Raw genomic sequence first — 24,651 nt, 5'->3', positions numbered from 1 at the left:
CTGATTAATACTACTCTAGTTCTTCTATCTCCCTTGTAATGAGAGAATCCTGAGACTTCATATGTGTAATTGAAAAGGTAAAAAACTGTTAGAAATTTTACATAACTGTTCATTTTTCCTTCAACTCAAAATGAGGGCAGTAATACCATTGCAAGGTACCACCAAGGTTATTAATATCTGATGAAGAGTATGCCAAGTGAAAGTGTTTGGTCACTACTCTCACATGAAGATAAATGTATTGCTGCAAGTTTTGACATTATATTGTACAAAAAATGAAAAGGCAAAACAAATACAAGTTACAGGATAGGATAGGTAAGACAGCATTAGATGTCACAAGTCAGTATTTCACAGGACTGCAATAAGGAAGGAAAGAAAGGCTGCTGACCAAAGTAGCAGCTTTGATACAGTTCCTGAAATTGAAGCCAAATTTCTTCATTTGTCAGGTACGTCCATGCATGCGCACAGATGTACATACTTTCCTAATGCATTATAACAACTGTGATTTTAAAGCCATTCAAATTGTCTACACAACCTTTCCCCATGAACTTCTTACCTCTAATTCACCAGATAAGTGGAAATCTCAGTCCATTTTTTAAGTAATTTCTAAGTGCTCACTCAACAATTTAAGTGCCATTTACAAGCACTAATTTGTTTAATCACAGAGTTGTCTGTGACTGGGACTAACAGTTTGTCTAAAATAACACCAGGAGTTTTCAAGCAGAGCAGGAGACTACATGTCTTACCCTCCCATTACTGAGCCCCGCAAGCTTTTTCTTCTAGGAATTTTTACTGCTTATTTTACTTTTGGGGATTTGCTCATCCTCAAAGCTGACAGAGACATAAAGTGACATATGCAAAAACTTGAAGGCAGAAAACAGGTAAATTTAGGATTCCTAATAACTGACTTCCTGTGTTTAAGCTCTGCAACATGGAGAAAAAGTAAGGCTAACAAAGGAGGCAGGGACAGGCATGTGATGCAGTGCTAGAAAGGGAGTAAGTGCTTTGTATGTGTCAAACATGATGCCTACTTATTAGGAAGAAATGCATCCAGGCTTTCACAATAAATCAAGTAACTTCACTAATTTTTTTTCTTAGTAAATACTGCATAATACCAGAAGTCACATCAGTCCAAGACAGATCACTTTCTTCTGTGACTGGTTTTGAAAGGAATTGAAAAAATAACAGATCCAACAGGTGTGATGCATGCAGAAGGATCAATTTATAAAGTTGTGGATCAGAAAGGGATTGCAGCTGCATCTGTTTCTCTGGTTAGAGGAAACAGCACAGAGATGTTTACACAGAGAAGCTTTTACTTCAGCTATGGACCCTGGCTCCTTGGCTGATGCAGTCATGGCTAACAACACTACAGACTTAAGCCTTGGCCACACCTCATTCAGGAGCCATCAGGCTACCAGGACAGTTTTTTTTTACTGGTGGCAAGCTGCAGAGAAATCAGCAATGGACATACCTAAAAATACATGTATGATGTAGTAGACATAAATGTAACTTTCAGGTGCTTTTATTTTATTTGTAATCAAAAGGCTGCACAGACGCTTTGGTACCAGCTGCCTTCTTAAGAGGGAATTGGTGCCTGTAATATTAGAACATCAGTCTTATTAATTCAGTACATGCCTTGAGGCCTACATTATGTTTCTGAAAACATACCAGGAAATTAACTAGCATGTGTGAATTCTAGCAATTCCTTAATATAATCTTAATAAACAACAGGCTTGAATGTGAAGTGTTACATAGCAAAGCATGTGAGCGCTGAAAACCTAGGACATGACAAGAGAATTTCTATAGCCAGACAAATTAATGAAATGCAGATTAAGATCCTAGGTCCTGATTCAAAAGCTACCTAAAAACGTAAAAATTTTAGATCAGGAACTACACTACAAAAATTATGAGATTTCATTGTTTAATGATAAATAGAAAACTGTAAATACAAAATAAAAAGTGAACCAGGAAGATATGGCTTCCTGCTTGAAAAAAAAAATATTCTATGCTGTAATTAGAGAAAGGTGGAATAACAAAATAATTTCATGTACTGATAGATGCTATAACTTCAACTTTTCAACACAAAAAATTTTAATTCCAAGTTTGTTTCACAGTAGAAGCCAATAAACTTTTTGGTTTTTTATTGGAGGAACTACATGGCAAAGATATTTTGTTTACATAGACCATATTGCTTCAGATCACCAAATATGCTTATGTATTCATGTCAAAGTAGTGCCTTTAAGCTAGAAAATAAGAAAAGTACAACACTATTACAATGAACGCATACAGTGAAGGAAACTGTGCAGAAAAATTAAGATTAATTCACAGATATAGAAAACAAGCCAAATAATTATTACAACTGTTTCATAAGCCAGTAACACTGAATTTCCAAGTGGTAAACACAAATGTACCACCTAAGTTAGAACTACAAATCTGCTTAGATATGAAATAATTTTCAAAGGTCACTGCTGAAATACATCACAAATGTACATGATACATTTTTAAAAGTACAGTATTGAAATTATCAAATGCCTCCATAGTCTACATTGTTTGAAAAACAGGATTCTGTCATTTACCTGTCCTTTGGCTTCTATGCCTCTCATCAGTGCAGTATCTTGACAAATTAATGGTTAACTTTTTGTAAGGACTTACATGACCCAATTCAAAGCTGCTGTATGCAAGTGTAACTCAAAGTCAATGCATAGAGACCACATGATTAGCATCCAAGCCTAAAAAAAAGTAATCGTTCTCATTTAATAAAATAAATATTTAGCTGTTTATGGTATGATATATGGCTTATTACAGATTTATTTATTGTCAACTGTAAGATGTCTCAAAGGGTTGAAATTCAAGCACTGTATCCAGTCATATCACTTTATATGTGTTTCTTTGAAAAGGATTTCTTTTATCATTTCAATTTCAGAATTTGAAAAAGTGGTCTCCAGTTGCTAGAAGACATCAACACTACATTCCTCTGAAATCAATGACTCAGCTTTTCATGTGAAAATGCCTGCAAAACACCATTCCTGTAGTTCTTAGAAAATATTCTTCATAGGAAAAAAAGTAATGGACATTTCTACTTCTTTAGTCTTGTTCTTATATACTGCTCTTACAAAAATACTATGACACATTAAAAGGAACTGTCATAAGAACTTAATACAAGCTTATTGTTTCTTACATACAGTCTGAAAATAAATATATTTTTTTTGTCTCTGGTATCATTATGGTGATATATTATCCTTTATATTCTTTATGCAGGTAGTTTATGATCTGAAAACTTTTCGTAAGAAATTACTATAAAACCCATAAACATGGGCTCCAAACCAGCTCCCTAGATTAATTTTGAGATCATAGATTTTAAGCATATTCCAATTCTCACTGGCTTAAATGCCATTAAAATGGTACCCAGATAAGTGCCTTACTTGGCACAATTAACAGGCAAAAAATTTCTAAAGTAGCTCCTGGCATGTCAAAAATCCACAGAGAAAATAGCTTTTAAGTCCTGCTGAAACTGTATTAATACCACATAAGGGATTTACATGTAAAAGCAAAATTTAAAAGTGGACTTATGGTATCAAAAAATCCTTTACCATGTGTTTTGCCATCTTTCTGGCCTGTTCACTCTGGGGACACAATTCAGAAGTTACTTTAAAAAACATAGTTGTACAAAATCTTACCTTGCAACCTGCATTCTAGTACTGAAGTCAAGAGATCTCATTGACCGTAAGACTTCTATGCAGCCCAAGTACTGTAAGGAAAAAGAAACAGTTGGAAAATGTATTATAATTAGGCTTGAGTTCTGGGAGAAAGTTCAACTAACCATTAAAAGACAATGTGCAATTTTTATTTTTCCATTTCATTTATCCTATGTCTAAAGTAGGTTGTTGTGCTTATGCTGTTCTACATCACAGATTTGTTCCATAAACATTTTGTTTTATTTAAGTGTCACATTTCATTCAATATATAGTTTTATGTTTAACCTGGTCACTATAATACATTCAATTTATAATGCATTGATGTGCTTTTTATGTTGTTTTCTTCTATCTTAATCGGTCCACTTTAGATGCAATCAAAGTAAACAATAATGTTAATGAGAAAGGAAGTGTGCTAAAGGGAATTTATCTGGTATTGGTTAATAGGACAAAGTTATTTAAAAGGGAGAAAATGAAGTCTCATTAGAACAAAAAGGCAACTTATAACAGGGAAAGTTGAAAAGAACATCAGCAACCAAATTTCTTAATAAACAGTTAAGGGATAGATGTGATTTAGTATTTTCATTTATTATAGTAGTAAAAAGGTGGAAAATGCCAATACAATATACTAAAAATCCATGCTGGGAAATGGCTTTAACAGGGTCATTCAAGAAAGGAATGACATGAAGGTTAGCTAATATTAAGACAAGCTCAGACTTTTTGACCAAGATTTCTGCCTTGCATCTCTGTGGAAAAAAAGGGAGTACCATTATGAAAGACGTTAAAATTCAACAGTGTCTATCACTGGGAGTGAGAAAAAAACTCAGGTGAATCTCCTAGATTTGCTTCCAAAAGTGGGCATAACTTGCATATGCTGAAGTCTACTGTAGCTAAAGCTCTTGTCAGATATTTAGATTGTGTCTTTGCACAAATTTCCTCATGACTGGCATAACCCATGGCAGTATCTTTGCATGTAGATTAAGTATTTAGCCATACACTGGACTTTTGAAAGTCTGGGGAATTGTAGAGCAGTCTTTACATCATGAGCCTGATAATGATGATCATGATGCTACTATAGCATTGGGTTTTTTTTATATCAGCTTTTGTATAAGTTTTTCTATCTTCACAGCATAATACACATATTTGGGATGAAACTGGTGCAAAAATCAAGAGAGGACACAATTTTTTCCTGTTTGGGAATTTTATTTTTGTGGAAAAGGTAATCTTTTAAACAGAGAATGACTAGATCAGTAACTGTAATATGTAGAATTTCAGTAAAGATTTTCCATAGAAACATGTATGTCATAAAATGTTTACAAGCTGAGGGAATATCAAGTTTGTTTTCACATATTCACTATTACTAATTTATTTCTATCAAGTGCTATGAAGTCATCACAACATTGAATAAAATTAGCTAGAACATCAAGTGACTCATACATTAAATTGTTTGAACTTGCATTATTATAGCACACAGTTTCTGAAAAGGGTTATCTCAAGATCCATTTCCTAGAATATTTTAGAAATCTGCAAATATATGTTTTTTGAAAAAGTGTCTTGTCTAAAGAGATCCTGGAACACAGAGCTTTCAAGCTAAAGATCATACTCTCAAACTGTCACCTATCAGTACAAAATTAGATAATCCTTGTACTTTATTAGATAATCCTACAAATAAATTCCTTTTTTTACATATACTTCTGTCTGAGTACTTAAAACATATACAACTACATTTTCATACTCTGATGAAGGAAGTTAAGCCATTAAGTCTATTTTTAATTATTTCAGAGGGTGATTTCATTTTCTTGGAGATTAAATTCTTTAGCATCACTTGAGACAATCAGCTGAAATAATTTAACATATGCCAATAAACAGCAACGATCAATATTTTCCTGTTTTCTTGCTGTGACATTTTGTTTTAGTCCAGGATGCTTTCATAGATTAATTTTGCCCATTATTTATTTCATATGAGATACTTCTGTAATTAACTATGCTGTAAATGGTATGACTATTGAAAGGTATCCCTGTGATTTTTTGTTAAGGAAGTTTCATTATTTCACCAACCTTTAGTTTAGACCTCCAACACTAAAACACTCTTGGATTGCACTTGTTCCTTCACTTACCTATATTTGCCACAAGTCTTTTAAAACAAAGTAATTGCATGAGTTTGAGAACCAGGTCCAGCATTTTGGAAGCAAACTCTGGAAGGTATTTTGACAAGTACATGCAGGCGTGCAAATAAATACACAAAACATATGCACACAAGCCACTGTCAAAATAAATAGACGAATAAGTAGACAAAAATCCATAAACATACTCAGAAGACGTGCATTCAGACCCCTTTGAGTCACACTACCTGATCTGCATTAACAAAATAGAGACAAGATCAGACTGAAGGAAGGTCAGATGGAAAAATTGCCCTGTATTGTTTTATGTATATCACAAAGACAGCTGAACACAACATAGTAAGGCTTGCAGTATTCCTGACTGATCAATGCAAAGATGGCAACTGATTTGCTGGGATAAAAGATGTGAACACTTAATCACCATGGCATGTTTTCGAGTAACGAAATTACTATAAAAACTGACATTCAAAAGGTCCAAAGGCCAACTACAGGGACATATAACTCACCTACTGCTATGCTTCAATTATTCCCCAAGACCAACACTGCTGTCTAAAAATATCCATTTGAAGTACAACCTGACAAGGATCCACAGAAAGAAGACATACAACCAAGATAGCAAGGAAATAAATTATTCATTTATTTCAACAAATAAATACCCTGATTAAAAAGAAATGCTATCTTTTGCTTTAGGCATTCCATGAAACATTTAAAATATAGTTATAAAACAGTCTACTTCTAAAAAAAGCTCCTCTTCACCCAGCACTTAATGTATAATCTAACCAATCAGCTACTGTGCACTGTGAAATTTATGAGCTCCTGCTATCATCCTCCTTCTCATTGCTCAGGAACCAAATATATCGAGATGTAGCCCACCTTGAAGTAGGAGGATTTGGGACTACCAGTTCCAAGCTTTCTCAGATAACATTCTGCCTTCTGTTGACTTTCTAATATTTGAATGAGTTTCCAGCTTGTGTACACTGAAAGGTATTATGTCCCAAGGAAAAAAATCTTTTATATGAATGAATACCTTCCCGTTCAGAGGTTTTAGATTCATGACTTGTACTTTGCATGCTAAACAGTACCTTGCAGGAAGCAGAGTGCCACATACCAGTGGGACCATGCAGCTCTCATTCCATGTGGCTCCCATATCCCTATTAGTTACAATTTTGACAGGTTAGTGTAAGAGCAGGCTATATGTCTCAGATTTCTGGTTTGTCCCATGTGCGAAGATTCGTTCCATACTCCCTAAAGTACCTGTCTTCTTTACAACTCAGAAAATTCCTGTACAGAAACTAAAATTTTTAACTGAAGCCTGTGTAAAAGAGGATATTGAGATCTCTCAACACTTCTGAGAAACAGACATGAACGCTGGCTGAGTGCATTTGTGTACTTGGAGCCAAGAGAAAAAAAAGAAAGAAAATAAAAGAAGAGAAAAAAAGAAAGAAAAGAAAGGAAGAGAAAAAAAGAAAGAAAATAAGAGAAAGAAAGGAAGGGGCGAAAGAAAGAAAGAGACTAGTCACTGTCAGAGAAGCCCTTTGCTCCAGAAGTATGAACAACCTTGTTTGGTACTTCCTAACAAGCTCTTCAAAATACCAAGAAATTCTCCGTTGTTGGACTGAGAGGCTGACAGTAACAACAGCAAGAAATACTTTTATAAAAATGTAGCAAGACTTATTTTGTTATTCCATCAGGATGTATCTCCATACAGCACTGAAGCAGTCCAACCTACATACATGTCTAGCAGATGAGTGTCTGCCTCGTGCATAGCATATCTACCCATCACCTACTCTCAAATAAAATAAGAACTCCAAATCTCTGAATCCAAACTACCTGAGTATCATTAGCTGATCAAAACTGCATGGGTATTCTTAGTAAATTGAGATTTACTGGTTTTAATCTGTGTGAGTGGATGACCATCATCAGATATGAGGGGTTCACTACTTTGCAGCTTGTACCTGCTTGTGCAAGTCACATGAGAGATAACAGGGTTACATCAGCAAACAGACGTACAATTGTATTACTAGACAAAAATTAGCCTGTGCCTTCAAATATTGATGTATCCAAAGTATGCTCTAACATTGCACAGCTGCAGATAATAGCCTGGGGGCTCAAAAATTAGATTCTGATTCCTGGGGTTCTGGGTGTTGTATGGAGATTTAAGTTTCAAAAATAGAAATAAAATAAGCTGGGCAATTCACTGCAATTTTCTCACCCACGGGCTTAGGCTGTGCTTTTACTTGGCATGTGCAAAAGGGAAAAAGTGAGTATCTTTTTACTTGCCACATCTGGTTCTCATGTGTATCTCAAGTCATACGCCTACATTTTCTTTCTTTTCATTTCTTAAGGGATGGGGAAATTTGTTTCCTTGGTTTTGAGGGTTTTATTGTTTTACATTGTATTCTCATTCACCAAAGAGCTAGTCCAGAATTACATTATGCCATGGAAGTAAATGAGTAGTTAGTATGAATTGACTAGTGCTAGTTAACTATGGTTGAGGACTCTCTTATTTAAAAATAAGAGCTTTTGTTTCAGATTCTATTGCTACTAGTGCAATACACATTTATTTATGCATCACTCTAATTTCAGGTATCACCACTAATAACTAAGGAGTTTGTGAAATGTACACTGGGAGTTCCCCAATGTACCACAAAACTGAAAAATTACTTTAAGGTTTGCTATCCACCCTAAATCATATTAAGATTCAAATCCAGATGCCCACTAACAAGCAGGCAATAGTACAAAAATAACAGCCCAGAATTTGATTTCAAGATAGTAAGTTTGTCCACATGTAACTGTGGATACAGGCAAGATTTGTACTAACAATACTGATGTGTGAAAAGGAGAAGAGGAAAAAAAAAAGAAAAAAACTAACACAAAAGCAGCCCAAGCAAAAAGCAGCCCAAGCTATAGACAGAGACTGCAAGATTGATAAGTATTTTATAAAATTAATTTTTTCTCTTCAGCAAATTAATATGAAACCCTATCCTTCAATCCCTTTGATATCATATTAGATTAAATTCCCAGCTTAAATGAATTTACAATATCCACTTTCTAAACCACTGAAGTAAAGAAAAAAATCCATAAAATTTTTTGTTAAAAAAAAATTCTTAAAACTAGAAAAAAACCACAAGTCCAAGATGTAATCAGAAAGTGTTCCCTTTAATAAAATAAACTAAGTTAAATAAAAATAGTAAGAGCCACAATGCTTCCTAGTTTTTTAATTGTGCTTTACAAGAACATTTATTACTCTGAATACCTTACTAGCTTGACTGAGACGCAAAACTACTTAATTCTGCTAATCAGCAAGACATGGGTGCAAAAAGGGAAGATAGCTTATCAATACATACATTTGCTTCTTTACTTTGTATGGAAACCATAGTGTAGTTGTACATATGTTATTTATATGATTAAATCAAATTAGCACTTGAAATCTTTTAAATATAGAGGTACTGCATTCATACTGAAAAAAATATAAATGTAAAGGCCCCTTATAATATCATACTTGTCATTAACCCACGGATGTAGCTCAGCTACCCAGCTACTGGGACATAGATCTGTGAATCTGAAAAATCTTCCTGGACTCAATGACAAGCAAGACCTGCACTCCAATGTGCAAAAATCTTTTTTCTTTGTTTTTGTGGGCTTTTTTTGTTTGATCCTTGTTTTGTGGGGCTTCACTTCCTTGTTTTGTGGGGGTTTGTTTCTTTGTTCATTTTCTTTCTTACTTTAAAAGCTGCCCATTGCTAAGAGAGTGTTGTCAAACATCAGGGAAACACTTTCCTGGTAGGTGGAGAACCATTGTCCTGCCATTAACATGGCAAACATTTCCCCCAGACTCTGGCATCACAGAAGTTTCCCCCCTCTCTTCAGGTGTTGTTGAAAATACAAATCATTTGATGAGCAGAAGAGGCAGCCTTTGAAAATGCTGGCTACCATCGGCTGAACAGACAGCAGTGTGGTTAAAAGGAGGCTCTGCATGCACAAAACCATTCACATTTATGCTAGCTTACCTAGGCACTTTCAGTAGGAGAATGGAATGGAAAATTTGTTCTGTGACATTTTTAATGTAGAGTAAGTTATAATATTAGAAAAAGCTGTGGGCAGAACCAAGGCTAGATATTCAGAGAGAAGTAAATTTTCATAAGCACTAGTCACAGAGTTTTAAGTAAGCTGCTAGAGATTTCAGTTTCTCTGAAAACTCTGAATAGTTTAGGATATAAATATATTTGCCTTTAAATTATCTGCTTAACTACCACGTAACACCATATTAAAATCTTAGCTAACAAACATGCTCTCCCAGCCATGCCATATCCTCCTGCCCATCCCTCCCATTGGGGCAAGACATACCTTCAGACATAAATGCAGGTCTCTGGGGTCACCTGGTGACTGTGCTCTAGCAGGATATGCCAAAGCTCCCAGTCTGTACCTCTGCCCTGTGCTTTCCTGCTATATGTAGAACAGCAAACCTGGTTACGGAAGCAGCAATCCTGCATGAAAGAAGCACTGGCAGCCTTGTTCTGAATGAGGAAAAAGCCCTATATTTAGACACTATCAGAATCCGGCACAAAAATGTGTCATAAACATATGCTGCCATGAAAAACAGAAAGGCTCTCTTCTGTGCTTTCATACTTTTGCAGTTGGTGATTTTTATACTGGTAAGTAATCATGTACAGAGCTTTACAGTGAATCAATATTTGCCCCAAAGGTTTTTTCCTCATTAAAGAATGCATGTTCCAATCCAGATGGAAAACTCCAGGTTAGGATTGATTGAGTGGAAAAAGAAAAGAAAATCTTCTTTGGGGTTCAACTAAAGATAAGCCTCAACCACTCAGTGTAAACTTATCATAACAAAATCCTCCATGAGACAAGTAAACCAACAGAGCTTTCATACTAGTAGAAATGCTGATGGATATGACTCTCAATTGCATTCCTCTTGAAAATTGGTGGTCTGCTTCTACTGCAATGTATGAGAACACAGTTCTCCCAAGAACACCTCCAACTCTGGCCAACACCTTCCTATTTCCTCTTGTACATGAACTTGTTTCTGTAGCAAAAATAGATTATATGTCTCTATAAATCCAGACTAACAATTCTTAAGTGGCAAATGATAGCCAACCCTTTCTATGAATTGTCTTACCCTGTGAAAGCATTCTGGCAGCATCTCACAATCAACTCAACAGCAAGGACTCAGAATTTCTTTAAAAAGGCATAAGATTCAGCTAGGGAAAGAAGAAGATATTTTATCTTATCTCAAAAAGCAATATCTTAAGTCAACTCTGAGGTCTCATTTCTTGCTAGAGAGAGGAAAGATATAACCGAGAAACAAATTTTGCTTCTGACAATTTAATCTCCATCTCAAATAGGGTTGAAAACAAAACATTTTCAAATAAAATACTTTTTTTCTTATTTCTTACTAGGTAGATGAAATAAAATTGCCAACATCATGCCCAAAAATATTTATGTAGTAGAGAAGCTAAATGAACAGAGCCTTCACAAGATTTCAGAAAAATCCCATATTGGTAGTTTTGCATGAACAATATTTCTTATTTCTTATCTTACAAATAAATGTTTTTGCATGCAAAACCTCAGAAATGTTAGAGTCAGAAGCTCACACTGGACAGTGATTCATTCTATTATTTTAAATGTAAATACATTCTATATTAAGCCTCAATTTTTTGTATGGGTCAAAAATTTCCCTTAGAAAAAGCTACATTTGAGGAAAAAACCCACAAGGTTTAGTTCTATACTTTTTACATTTAATTTTAAAAATACATAATAACAGTGAATGCAATTATTGCAGTGTGAACCACTTAGAGCATGCACTGCAGTAGCATAGATGAATTGCTTCATTTTCACAGCTGCATACTTTAATTCAGTGAACACTTTCCAGACTGTTTTGCTGCTACCTTGAATATCCACTAAGATATACTTCCCTTTAAAGCACCATGCAGATTAGTTCCAGCAGCTTATGTTCTGCATCAGAATTCCTTTAACACAAACACACAAAAGCTTCTGCAGCCAAAACAATGTGCTTCAGTAACTGGAAATCATAATTAGACATTTGAAACTGTAAATATGGATACTGTAAATATATTTAGCTATTAAAGAACTTGTTCTTCCTCAGTCATTAGAGAGTAAGAGAGTCATTAGTAAGCAGAACTTCTTGATGAGGAGTATCATTAAAGCACAGATTCAGAAGACAAAAAATCTAACATGTGCTTTTCCAGTATGCCAGAGACAAACCCATGTTAAGTATCTGAAATGCATATACTGTTCTGCTTTCTAAACTGTGCATTTGGAGGTGTGATGTAGGAAGAACCTGTCACTGTTAAAACTGAAAATCCAAAACATGCACGGAGGGAGAGGGAGTGCTTTTTTATATGAATGCCATATGTATCTCTGGTCTTCATCGAAAGAGTTCAGCAATTAAACCAGATCTTTTTTCTAAGTCTTTATCAATATTTAACTCTCCTATGCTGAAGCTACAGTTTCTTGTCTTCTCAGAAAAAGTGCCCAAAAGATAACCCCACTCTGCAGAAAAAGGGATAAGGGGAGAAATTTTCAAGGTCGGATTTAAATAATGAAAAATGTCTGGAAGATTTCCTTGCAGCATAAAGGCTATGAAGAGGCACAGCAGCCCTGGGAGGCCAGGGGTACCACCAGTCCCCAATGGCCCCAGGCAGGCTTAATAGAGACCCCTTTTCACCACCACTCCCAAAACTCCCAAGGCCAGGGTCAGCTCAAAATCGGCACCTGCAGGTTCCAGTTGGTGCCCAATATCAAGCAGCCCTGACTTTCTATGTTTTCCATCTTTTCTTTCCTTGGCAGAAGTAAATATACTGTAAGAGAGAGTTCATACAATGTTTCCAGTTACTTAGTGTTTGCTGCTTAGCTTTTCTATGCATTTACCAAAAATGTTAGTAGAAATGTAGCATCTGCATTCAACATGTGGTTACAAAACATGGCCCCTACATTTCATGACAAAGGCAGAGTTGCTGAAACATTCCAATTCTTTGGGAAGTTACAGGAGTTTCTAAAATGTCCTGTGGTTCATGAAAGCAGCTTGTCTATAAAAAGAGAAAACTGTTTCTTATTATGTTTCTTAATTACTTTATCACAGGTAAGCAGTGTCAAATGTCAGTCAGGAAATATGTTGTTGTCCCATGAGATATTCTCTTCCTTGTATAATTCCTAAATTAGTAAGAGCCAAAATGGAAATAAAGGTATCTTTGTACAACAATATATCCAAAGGATGGAAGTGGTTCTGAGCAAGGTTAGACAAAATCTTAAGACAAAATCTCTCTCTTTTAGTTGTGTCCTTGTTATTTATGTATTTGTTCAACTTATGTCTCTAATTTCAGGATTTATTCTGAGGTAAAGAAAAAAACAAACAAACAAACAAACAAAAAAAACCCCAAAAAAAAATCCCAACCAAACAAACAAAAAACCCACAAACAAACCTGTATCAGTAAATCCAATGTGATGGTGCTGTAGGAAAAAAAAAATCCCTAGACATCTTTTTCTGTCTTCCTCACATTTCTTTCTTTGTGTCACCCTATACCCTCTCTATTTTTGGGTTTTATGGCTTTGGTTGCCATTTCTGTCTGATTGCAGACATGTTTTTTTCAGTCTTTGAACATTTAGCTGTGACTTGGATTGTTCTGGTTCAGCCTTTGGAGACTGAAATCTCCCCTGGCCCTATGAAAATTTATTTGAAAAACCAAGGGGAATATCTAAATTTTATTAAATAAACATTCTAGATTATCCTTACTGAATTGTGCCTAATCCCTCCAGAAAACAAGGGATGACTGGAAACGTGCTTGCACTGAGTCCCATCATTATTCCCATCACAACTCAAATGGACAGGCTCTGCCTCAGACCTGCCTGCAGCTGACAAAGGTAGAGCTGCATTACATTGTGTCATAAATATATAGGCTCAAATGAAATTAATATTTCACGACTATGCAGAATTGCAGAAAAGCAATACTGAACCCCTCTTCCTCTATGAAATTTGTTTCATTGCATGGGGGAGAAAATCACCTTGAAAAAGCATTAGTATCTGGGAACACTGGTTGTCTCCGACACAACACCAAAGCAGATCCAAGCTTTGCTCATTGTAAACAAGAAAATTTAATATTGATGCTTTGTGCATTCACTTGAACTTTCAGGTATAAAATGAAGCCAGGCTGCAGCACAAGTATAGCTGTTGGGTTAGTGGAGACAAGATTTCTCTTTGGCTAGGGGAGAAAAACACTCTGTCACTGGGACAAAGGAGTGCCTTGTCTCCAGCAGCACAGAAGGGCATGAGTTTTCGCTGAAGATCTTGATTCACCCATGTGGTTTTTTTGTGTTTGTAGTGGCAGATATTTACACTGGGCACATGATATGCTTGCTCTAAACATTGTTGGAAGACAAATAAAGAAAAAAATAATCAAATTTCCAAGGAAAAACAGAGAAGGAATTCTGCCTGAATGCAATTTTACCTCTTACAGTGACCAGCTAAATTCATCTAGGGATTTTAAAACTGTAGGACACACATAACTAGCAGGATAAATAACTAGCAAGAGTATAATTTTTGTTTTAAACAAAAATACTCCATGTAAACACTGCAAATGTACTGGGGAACAGACATTCATGTTGACAGCTGAATCCTTCAATTCTGAAATCAATACATGCTTTGCTTTCTGCAGAAAGAAAAAAAGGGTGCAAATGTAATAGTACAGTAATGGTACTTGATTCATGTAATTAGAATAATATTATAATTAAAGACTCTATCGTATGATTCCTGCTCTTAGAATCTGATCTAATTTCTGTGAGAAATGCTCTTTTCCTATTATTGGGCTGTACAACAGACCCACAGTAGTTCAGGTCCATGAAGATCAAAAGAAAGGTTTTCAACAGAGCAACAGGCATCAACATCATTCTTTCATAGTTCAAATAACAGTGAAGGAAAATGGAAAGGATACTAACTGATCTCCCAGGAATATGGTACAATAGGAGGGATTAATTACTTAAACCAATGCTGTCTTTGTCACTTACTTCTCTCTCCCCTAATCTGCATGCAGGCAGCTTTAAAACCCATAGTGATAAGCCAGTTTCATTAGTCTTTGTTAACATGGTTTGTGTACCCGGGTTGAGGGTAGCAGACTCTGAAGTAAAAAGTCAGTATTCTATCCTATTATTACCATATGGCTGAAACACACAACACATTTCTTAAACATGTAAACCTCATTACAAACAGGATGCTCTGGGACTGTGGTTTGGAGTTTTTTTTATTAGAATTATATGCACAAAATCCTACTGAGCATGTGTTTAGTCAGGCCATGCCAAATGATCAGTGATTAACCAACAGCACTACCTCAATTTGACTGACAAAAGTTGAAATTAAATCTGATTAAAAGAAACCCAAGCAAACTTGCAAAAATTTATTTTCTATAAAGAAGATAAATTTAACCAAGAAGAGAAATTAAAAAGCTTTGCTGTAATGTTTTTGATTTTTTTTAGGAAAAAGAAAAAAAAAAAGAAACATTTTTCCAAAGAGCCCTGAAGTCTTCTAGGGGAAGGTGACATATGACGCAGTTTCCACTTTGTTAGCTCCATTTAAGGCTGTGCTTTACAGTCTGGGTTAGCCACTAAAGAGACACAGCAATTCAGTTCATCCCTAAGCACACACTTAACTTCCAGTGTACAAAGGTAGCCTCAATTATTTCAATGAGAATGCTCCTGTAAACAGTGTCATGCAGGAATGTTTGCAGAACTGTAGCCTTTACTTGGTGATGTGCTTGAACAGCTTCACAATGATGTCTGTTTTCCACATCAGATATAAACTGCTGTTATTCCCTCACAGAGAATGAAAGTGTTAGAATGTTAAAGAAATAATATCAGTTAGGATTATATTCTTTGAATACTTTGCTATTATAATAATCATAATAATGATTTAATGTCCTTTTAATTGAAATATTTTTTGCCTGACTTGCAGTGATTCTTTTGGATGAAATAGTTTTTCCTTCCTCTCTCTTAGATACTATATTTCTATCTGGTTTTTAACACTAGATTTACTCAGGTCTGTTCTATAGTACTGAGTTGGCTTTAAATCTTACTGGCTTTTTCAGACACACTTCATAAAGGCATATAAAATAATACAGTACTTTTGGTTTCTTTGGTTTTGAACTGCTGAACAGCAGCACTTTAAACTCATTGACACTTGTTACAAAATGCAGCCACAAGTTACCTGAAGACAAAAATGCATTTGCCTTTTGACTTTTGTGCTCTTATTTAAATAAAACAAACTCCAAAATGTCTATAATATTAACCAGTGATACTCATCAGTAGATATTTATCATTTGAAACAACAGATTGCATTGAAACATTTAGCTGTTGTTACATTACTCAGGCATTTTTACACTATTTTTATTCTGTCTTTGTTTTTCTGACAACATGAAGACTTATAATCTCTTCTTGCAGTAATCAGTGCCACTACAGGGAAAGCACTTTAAAGACTTCCAGCACAGCAAACTACTGCCTTTTTTTTTTTTTCATTAATTCATTATTTGTTAAATAATCCAGCAGTAGAATTAAGTATGATATCAGTACCTGACTACTTTATATTCCCAGTATGGTTATGGTCATTTCTAATTTGTTGCTAAAATGTTTTCTGCGGCTGTTTTTGTGAAAAATTTTATGTTATAATATATAAAAATGCAACAGGAAATCCACAGGGAGTAAAAGATTGAGAAAGCACCAGCACTTCTATGGTTGAAAACAATTCCATTGCAGCAGACCATGGAGATCAGAATATAGCTACAATTTACCATAAACCTGCACCCTTTTTACGCATTAGTGTAACACTGCTTATTTTAAAAATAAGCAATATGTAAAAATGTGGAAACAGCAGTGAAATTTCAGATTTTTCATACATTGCACATAGGAATTTTGGAATTTTGTGTCTCTTACTTCATAAGATTCCAATGTGAGCTATCAAACTGCCCAATAGTTACAACTAACCCTGTCCTATGACAGATTTTCTCTTTTAAATGTGGATTAATGAGAAAATTTTAACCCAGTGCACATTTGCCCAAAAAAAAAAAAAAAGGCTTTGCTGGTTAACAACAAATCTAATTTTTGTCTCATTTTACAAATGGCATATGAAATTTTCTGAAAGGCATATGGTACTAATTAAACATGGTATGAGTCCCCCAGACAGTCAGTATAGCCATGAGGTATCCAAGGAATGTTTTCCCTCAGTATACATTATCTGTGTATTGATTTGATGGTCTGATTGGATAAAAGCCTTGGTAGCAAACAATGTTTAAGGATTTGGGAACTGCACTTCTATTCTTATCCATATGGATGCTGCAGTTGCCAAGGAAAACTGAGATAGTTAATAAGCAGGCAAATTAGGAACTAATCAGGACCAGTTTATTTTCATTCATTCATTAACCACTTATTTTGCTATCTATTTTCAATCTGTGTTTTTACATTTAGAGCACTGTTCTGTGATTCTTATGCCAGAAACCATAAAGTTAAAGCAATTGTCCTATTTTTTAACAGAAACAATAAACTAGATTTCATACATTTTAATGACTAACAAACACCTAAAAGTAAGTTGTTTGATTGATTTTGAAAATTTTTATATACACAGTGTGTATAAATACACTTTCATGTACCCAACATCAATTTCACTAATTAAATATTTGTTCTACTATCTCAGTTAGGTAGGGTTTATTACTAACTGTAAATGTTAATCCACTTCTCTATAACTTTAATTCTCTTTTCAATTCAAAGATATCAGCTTCCTCTAGCGTATAGTAGGTAAACTACTGAAAGGATTAAGAAATTGAATGCTGTGTTTGTTCTTTTTCATAATGATCACTTCAGGTAAAACTAACAGCAGCAGTGTATTCACACAGTCATTATTGGGCTTATACTATTCTAAGCAAAAGAAAAAGTAAAATGGTTGAGTTTCCTGAGCAAATGTGAAAATGGTACATGACTCTTTCTTCTGTACAGAGTATTTCTGTACAGAAGAACATGAGAGTCCCAAGACCACTATGCCTAGCATCAGTGGTTTTTGTTTTTGTTTTTTATTGAGACATTTCTTGAAGAGTAACAGAACAGCAGTTTGTGGCTTGAAAGGTAGCACTGACTCCTTTGTAGTCCCAGTAAATATCAGAGTAGTAAAAAAGACAGTGCAATTTCAATAGTGCTCTGAATCGGCCAACTTACTCAATCTACCACCACCTGCTAAATCTATTATCACCACTAACACAAAGAAATGAAAACTGCTTCCTAGTCTCCCAACAGCTAAATATGCACTCTGCTTTTGATAATAAGACTTGAGAAAAAGCAGTGAGAGTTAAGTAGCAAGGGTGTCACTCAGTTTTAAAGCATCCCGAAATAAAGTCACCTGTGACTCTTACACCTAAAATAAGATGACACTAAAAATAGACCTGTAACATTAATAGCCTGCTGCAAAGCAGTTTAACACTTAAGATACAAAAGCCTCTTGGCAAATGAAATATGGCAACTGAAGAATGAATTCTGGACAATCATGTCATTTTTACAGTTTCTGCACTCTATGCTGAAAGGTGTAACCAGACTCTTATCTAACTACAAAAAACATTGTACATACACTTATCTCGAAATCTCTACTTTAACAGGTGGTTTCAAAATATTTTCAAAGCATATGGATACACTAAGTTTACCCTGTAAACTTAAGATCCTCTGCTCTTGACATGCTGTATCAATGAACTGAAAAGAGCAATAACATTTAAAGTGGCTGAATGCTCATTATGTAAAACAAGCTGCATTTTCCTGCTCTACCCACATTATTTCTAATTGTGAAACAGAATAAGAATTGTGCTCTCTGCCTTACTGCTCTAAGATTTCAAATATCATTTCACTTTAAAAAAACACTTGCCCTTAGAGGTTTTTAAAACTGAAAAATTCATGCATGATTAACAGCTTTCCTCGCATCAAGGAGTCTTTCTTTCTTCCTGTATATTGCACCAGACATATTGAAAGCCTACGTATCCAAGATATATACAGTATGCTAGATAACACTGAAAACCTAAATTAAGAAGAAGGCTAAAAAACCCAGATCAAATCAGCTTTTAGCTTAGGAACAAGATTTTTACACTGCTGTAGAACAATATTTGCAGGTTTGCTTTAATGTAACAAATTAACTCAGCTTCCCAACCCTTCCTTCCTGCATTTACATTTAATGTATTATGCACCAAAAAAAAAAAGAACCGAATAGAGATCCTTTCAGCCTGACTATCCTGTCAGCAAAACCAGCAGAGAATTTTTCATTGATAAAAACAGAGAATGGAAGAAAACAGACCAACCTTCACAATGTACGTCACACCAGGTCCCAGGATCTTCTCACTCGAGTGCAGCCATCCTCGAGAGGATTTATTGACAAAACTGCTAGTTTGATTCCAATCTTCACTTCCCAGGTGCATTTCCTCTGACCATGCTTTTTTCCCCATACTCATCTTGCTCACGTCCTGCTGAGAACACGAAGTGGCAGAGACAAGGTTACATGTGTTGTCTGAAGCCCCTGCTGCTGAACTAGAAGCACTCGAGCTTCCCTGCAATTTGGAGACAGCAAGCTCCTTCACTGCAGAGGAGAGGTTTTTGATACCCAAAAGGCTGCCCGTGCTAGAGAGTTTCAAGTGGGACACTTTATGGATGAGGGTACACAGGGTGGTGGGTCCATCTTCTTGGTCCTTGCGGAGAACCTCTGGTGAGACCAGGTACGAAGGTGAAGCTGAAGTTGTAGCAACTGCTGAGACCTTGCTGTTCATGGGCAAATTGTGAATAAGATCATCAACAGATGTCACAGAATCATTCCTGAAGCGGTTATACTTGGTACGTTGAAGCATGCCCTTCTATCTGCTTTCCTGCATATGTTCTGGCAAATCTGATGCCAATGCAGGAGATGCTTGTACTAACATAGCAAGCAATTCATAACGGCACGGAGGGTTAACAAGAATTTAGGGTAAAAAAGAAAAAGAGTGTAAGCATAAATGAAAAAATGTATATTTTTAAGAAATTTCTTTTGGTTCCTTGTTAAGGTTGAGTGAAGTAACAGTTTTCTGTGACTGAGATCTCAGTCCTGCTTAGAGCTGCCAACTCGCTCACAGCAAAAGCATGACTCACACAAATGAGAAGGACCCTTTTCAACAAAGGGCTGTGAACACTGCAAATCACTTCCTGTAGCCAAAAAAAAAGGAGAGAGAAGGAAAAAAAAACCCACATCCACCCACTTACAGCACACTAGCACCAATCAATTCTCAAATTCCCTTTTCCTATCTTCTCAAACAGATACTTCCTCCCAACCTTTAATTCCTATCCCCTCCCACCACCCTTTTAGTACCACAGGCAATTACCTCTAAAACTGAATTAATAGCCTTTATGAAACACCACACTTTATTCATCTGTTAAAATGTTCCACCTCACATATTTGTGAATCTATAAAGAAATCACAATTAGATAGCAAATATCTGGATAATATTTGCATACATATAATCCCCCTCTCCTGCCCCTGCAGCAGAACACAGACACCTTATAGGTTCTCAGAACAGATAAGCAGAACTAAAGACTATATATATTTTTTTTCCACAAAAGCAGCCTAACAGTGCCTTTTTGTCAATGCAGCCCCTCACAGAAACTGTTATATTCAAATTTTGACAGAGAAGTAAATCCTTCTTCCCTATTACTTCACAAGAACATTCTATTTTAATGCAGGAATTACGTAAGTACCTATGTGTGAAGAAAAGTATTTTTCTGATGTCCAAAAACAGGCTTAATAGACGTTTTTTCTTTCACAACTGATTTTCATTCCGAAGAAAGACATGAAGAGGGTCTTCAACTCACAGGAATGTTTGGTTCAGTTCTGAAAAACTGAAAAAACCCTGAGAGAATATTAAAAAGGTAGCAGCAAACTGACACCCTGCAGTGAGAGAAAAAAAAAAAAAAAAAAGCCTTTATTAAGAATGAATGTCAGTCACAAACACTTGATCTGGAGAAGCAGCAAAACATGCAGAAAACCGGTATTTCACTTCTTCTACAATTTCTTTAGAAGTCCAAATGTGTACAGCATTGTGAAACACAATGCCCGTCACAAGTCATATGGCTTTTTCCTATAAATCAATCTGCTTTGCAAAACATTTTTTGATGTAGGACAACACACTGCATTATACACAAATTCAGACCAAAGAAGTTGCATAGTGCAAATTTTTAAAATAAATTACAAACTACAGCACAACTTAAAGGAAAAAAAGCCTATGGAATTCCTTCCTTCTCCCATGACAAAAGGCTGCAGTATACAAACTGCAAACACATTGGAACAGCCGGCTTAAATACAGGTATTTAATTAGTATATTCATGACATACTGAATTAAGTCAGCACCTCTTATCCCAGCAGTGATGAATAACGGCAATGTCCTAGTCAATGTAAAGCAGTTTTCTACTGATCTGCAGAAGAGCCTTTCATCACCACGCTGCAAACCTGCTACAGCATCCTCACAGCATTCATTCCTCTCGTCATCCTCCTAGCACAGCAACAGCAAATATACACACCATAGCCTATTTTTACGTGTCTCTATTGCCCAGAAAACCCTACTGCTCCCGAACGGCTCTCTTCATTAGAAGCGGCCAGCAGGACTGCAAAATGTGAATGAGATGCTGCGCGAGTGAATGAAAGGGCTGGCTAGCATCCCCACATTTCTGTGAATGAAGCGAGGCCTCGCAGCCTCTGCCAGGCAATCCCTTGGGTGCTCACCAGCCCAGCCAATACCAGCCGGCTTTGATGACTCATTCAGCAAAGCCTTGCTAAATAGTGGAAGATCCCATTTCCAGCACAGGCGGCACATTTTTTGCTGCAACACCAGAAAATGAAGCCCGCGTGTCAGCAGACGGGAGTGGGTCGTGAAGCTCCTGCGGAAGACAGGATGTTGCCAGAAAAATGCCTGGGTTGTCCACAGGAGTAGCAGGTGAGGAAAACAGTGGAGTCAGATCTCTGTCTCTCCCCGACTGTGTTCGTTCAGCCAATTCATTTACATCCAGCACAGGAACATGAATGTGCACAATTCGTTTGATATTCGATTGCTCTCTGTGCACCCGCAGATTCACAGATTTTACAGGTTTGTCTTCAGAGACATCTGACAAAAACAAAACAAAACAAACAAAAACCCCATAACAAACAAATAAACAAAGCCCAAACAAAAAAACCCACCCAATCAACAACCCCCTCCCCCCCGATAAAAATAACCACAAAAACAAAGCCAAAGCTCTCCTTGAAAAAAAATTGCATATACTTATTTCTCCCTTATTTACCCTGTTAGTACAGTAGATATTTAAAGGCAGTATAATCATCGCTCCAGGGAATGGTAGGCAAAGGGAAAGCTAGAGGATGAAATCTTCCCAGAGCACCAGCAAAAGGTCTAAATTTGAAACTTTCACTGGACAGAGAAATGCTTGCAAGGCATCCATTGGATGCAGAGCGCTACTGCAAATCTGACACTAGACACTGCAGAGAAGTAGAAGCCACTGAGTTACCCAGTGCTTGAAATCCAGTGCCTATTTCAGTGTCTGATCAGGAAACTGCCTCCCTTACAATTCCAGTCCGAGGGTAGGAGAACTACTCTCAACATTTCAAAACCCTTTAAACATTTCAAAACCTTTTGAACATTTCAAAACCTTGCCTTTTATAGTTCCAGGGACTAGAAACAGTACATAATTTTGCCCTGCAGGCAGCAGGTTCAAATCCAACTCCAGGAAATAATGAATGAAATTAGGAGACTTGTAATAGGCATAAACTGCAACTTAAATTAGAATCTAGTTCATTGTAGCTGTTGCCAGAGCATTTGTAATGTCTTCTGCATTTCCAGCACTGTGTCTGGACCTTGCACACTGACTTTACCATGCCTGCCTTAAACAAGCTTGTTGCTACTATTTTGCAAGACAGCAAGACATTCAGAGCACTATTTTTTTCTAACTTCTATTTAGCAACCTATGCTAAGTCAGCATGTTGAATTTCACCCAAGTTGAAAATGAGCCTTTTTCTTTTCTTTTTTTTTTCTTTTTGCAGGCCTGTGAGCCAGACACTACAACACGATTAATAAATGGCCATGGAACAATTATTCCTTTGTCGACCAGTAATAAAATGGCAGGTGGAAATTCAATGTCGGTAAGAGAAAAATAATATGTAATCCTAGAAATACATACACAGTGAGGGGGTGTACACTGCCTCTGACAAAATACAGCATTTCTTACAAACTACTGGTAATTTTGGCATCTTAGACAATACTTTCTTTCTTTTTTTTCTGTTGTCGTTTTCAGCTTTGTTTTCTCATGGATACTCTTCTTACCCTAATTCAGTTCTTGTTTCATGTCCTTTTCTTCCTCCAAGCAGCTCTTAGGGGCTTATTCTTAGCTGCCGCCTTTTTCCTTCTGTATCTAAACTACCTCTGCAGCCTGTATTTCAGAAGCTACTAATTTTTATTAATCACAAAGGGTAAGAAAAGAAATTATGCTGGGGGCATGATTAGAGGGAGAAAGTATATTTTGTTGAGGTTTAAATCATTTTAAATTGCTGCAAATATAGGAGACATTGCCAATACACACACCAAACCAGGTAGGATGACGTGACCACCATAAAGAGGAAACACCACCACTATGTTCCCCAACCTATAGTAAAAAACTCTCCAGAATGCAAAAATGTGACTTCCTGTGATCATATTCAGAGAAATATTAACCATATAATCAGAGTCGGCAAAAATACCTCATTCCAGTAACACACTGTGGTCAAGTACATACTCTATACAACAAATAAGTGCTAGAAACTGTTGAAATTCTGCTGAAATATTTGCATTTTCAGAGTTGTTGCCTGGTAGCAGTAAAATTGCTTGCAGACTAAACTGAATTTTAAAAAAATGATAAAGACCTTAACTTTAGACCAAAACAAACCTCCAAATGGAATTTGGGTTAGCTAAAAAGTTATAAGAAACACTGACTATGTCATCTATATAAATATAGATGTTGCTAAGAGTTTAAATACTTCACAAAACGTAGCCATAGAGCATCATAGTTAACATTCCTCCTTATGACAAGTCCTAAACAATTACTGTTGGTGTGATGTAACATTAAGCCATCAGCAAATTGGATGCTATTGCTTATATTGCAATATGATGGACACAAGTGTTAATTATCTGCTTTAGTAAATGTTCTTGGTGAATTTTCAATATTAATAAATGGTCAATTCTTCAAATAAAAACATAGCATTTCTATAATATAAAGACTTCTAATACCCCGTGGGGACATTTCTTCTTTTGATAATTAAGAAGGAAAAATATCAGCATTCTTTGCACAACACAAGATGGACATATATCAGAAATCTCTTACCCGTGTATTTATTAATCAGCCTAATCCAGCCTTCTTTATGTGAGACAAACTCAGTAGTTTTAACTACTTTTTAACTCAGTAGTTAAAAGAAAAGCAAGATAACTTCAGGATAAGCTAAAAGGCATTATTATCTAACCTTCTTAAGAGGTATGTAGCTATTTTAATTTTAAAAACTAAATTCCTAAACAATTGTATGTATTTTGTTTGTACACATTTAACATATCTTATTCTGAATTCCTCTGTTTCTCTGATCTACCCGCACACAGAGCACAGTTACATCCTACTGTGATTTCAAGGGGGGCTCATCCCATAGCTGCAAGACTTACTGAAAGGCACTGTACTTCCTGTCAATGGCAGGACTATATACTTCTACTTCAAAACATTATTCAGGAGCCAAAGCATAAACTGGGCTCACATTGCTTAGGGTTTTTTTC

General features: G+C 36.0%; 1 protein-coding gene across 4 annotated transcripts in view; it reads right to left on the bottom strand.

Annotated features, from left to right (window-relative positions):
- Positions 1 to 20,800, bottom strand: part of SHC3 (SHC adaptor protein 3) — a 58,637-nt gene extending 37,837 nt beyond the window's left edge. The window contains exons 1-3 of one of the 4 annotated variants that reach the window (XM_039724103.1): positions 20,576 to 20,800; positions 19,156 to 19,320; positions 3,675 to 3,745 (exon numbers count right to left, since the gene is read on the bottom strand). In XM_039724103.1, the coding sequence (XP_039580037.1) occupies positions 3,675 to 3,745; positions 19,156 to 19,305 (221 nt within the window). In that variant the 5' untranslated portion in view covers positions 19,306 to 19,320; positions 20,576 to 20,800. Of the gene's footprint in view, positions 1 to 3,674; positions 3,746 to 10,156; positions 10,256 to 10,946; positions 11,018 to 19,155; positions 20,049 to 20,575 lie in introns of those variants that run through there. The other 3 variants (XM_039724104.1, XM_039724105.1, XM_039724102.1) reach the window with 3 other exon arrangements.
- Between the last annotated feature and the right edge of the window lie 3,851 nt (positions 20,801 to 24,651).

This window comes from Passer montanus, unplaced genomic scaffold (assembly GCF_014805655.1).
Source record: "Passer montanus isolate IOZ18808 unplaced genomic scaffold, ASM1480565v1 scaffold52, whole genome shotgun sequence".
Lineage (NCBI taxonomy): Eukaryota > Metazoa > Chordata > Aves > Passeriformes > Passeridae > Passer > Passer montanus.
The sequence above is the reverse complement of the archived record's forward strand: the minus strand, read 5'-3'. Positions and strand labels throughout refer to the sequence as shown.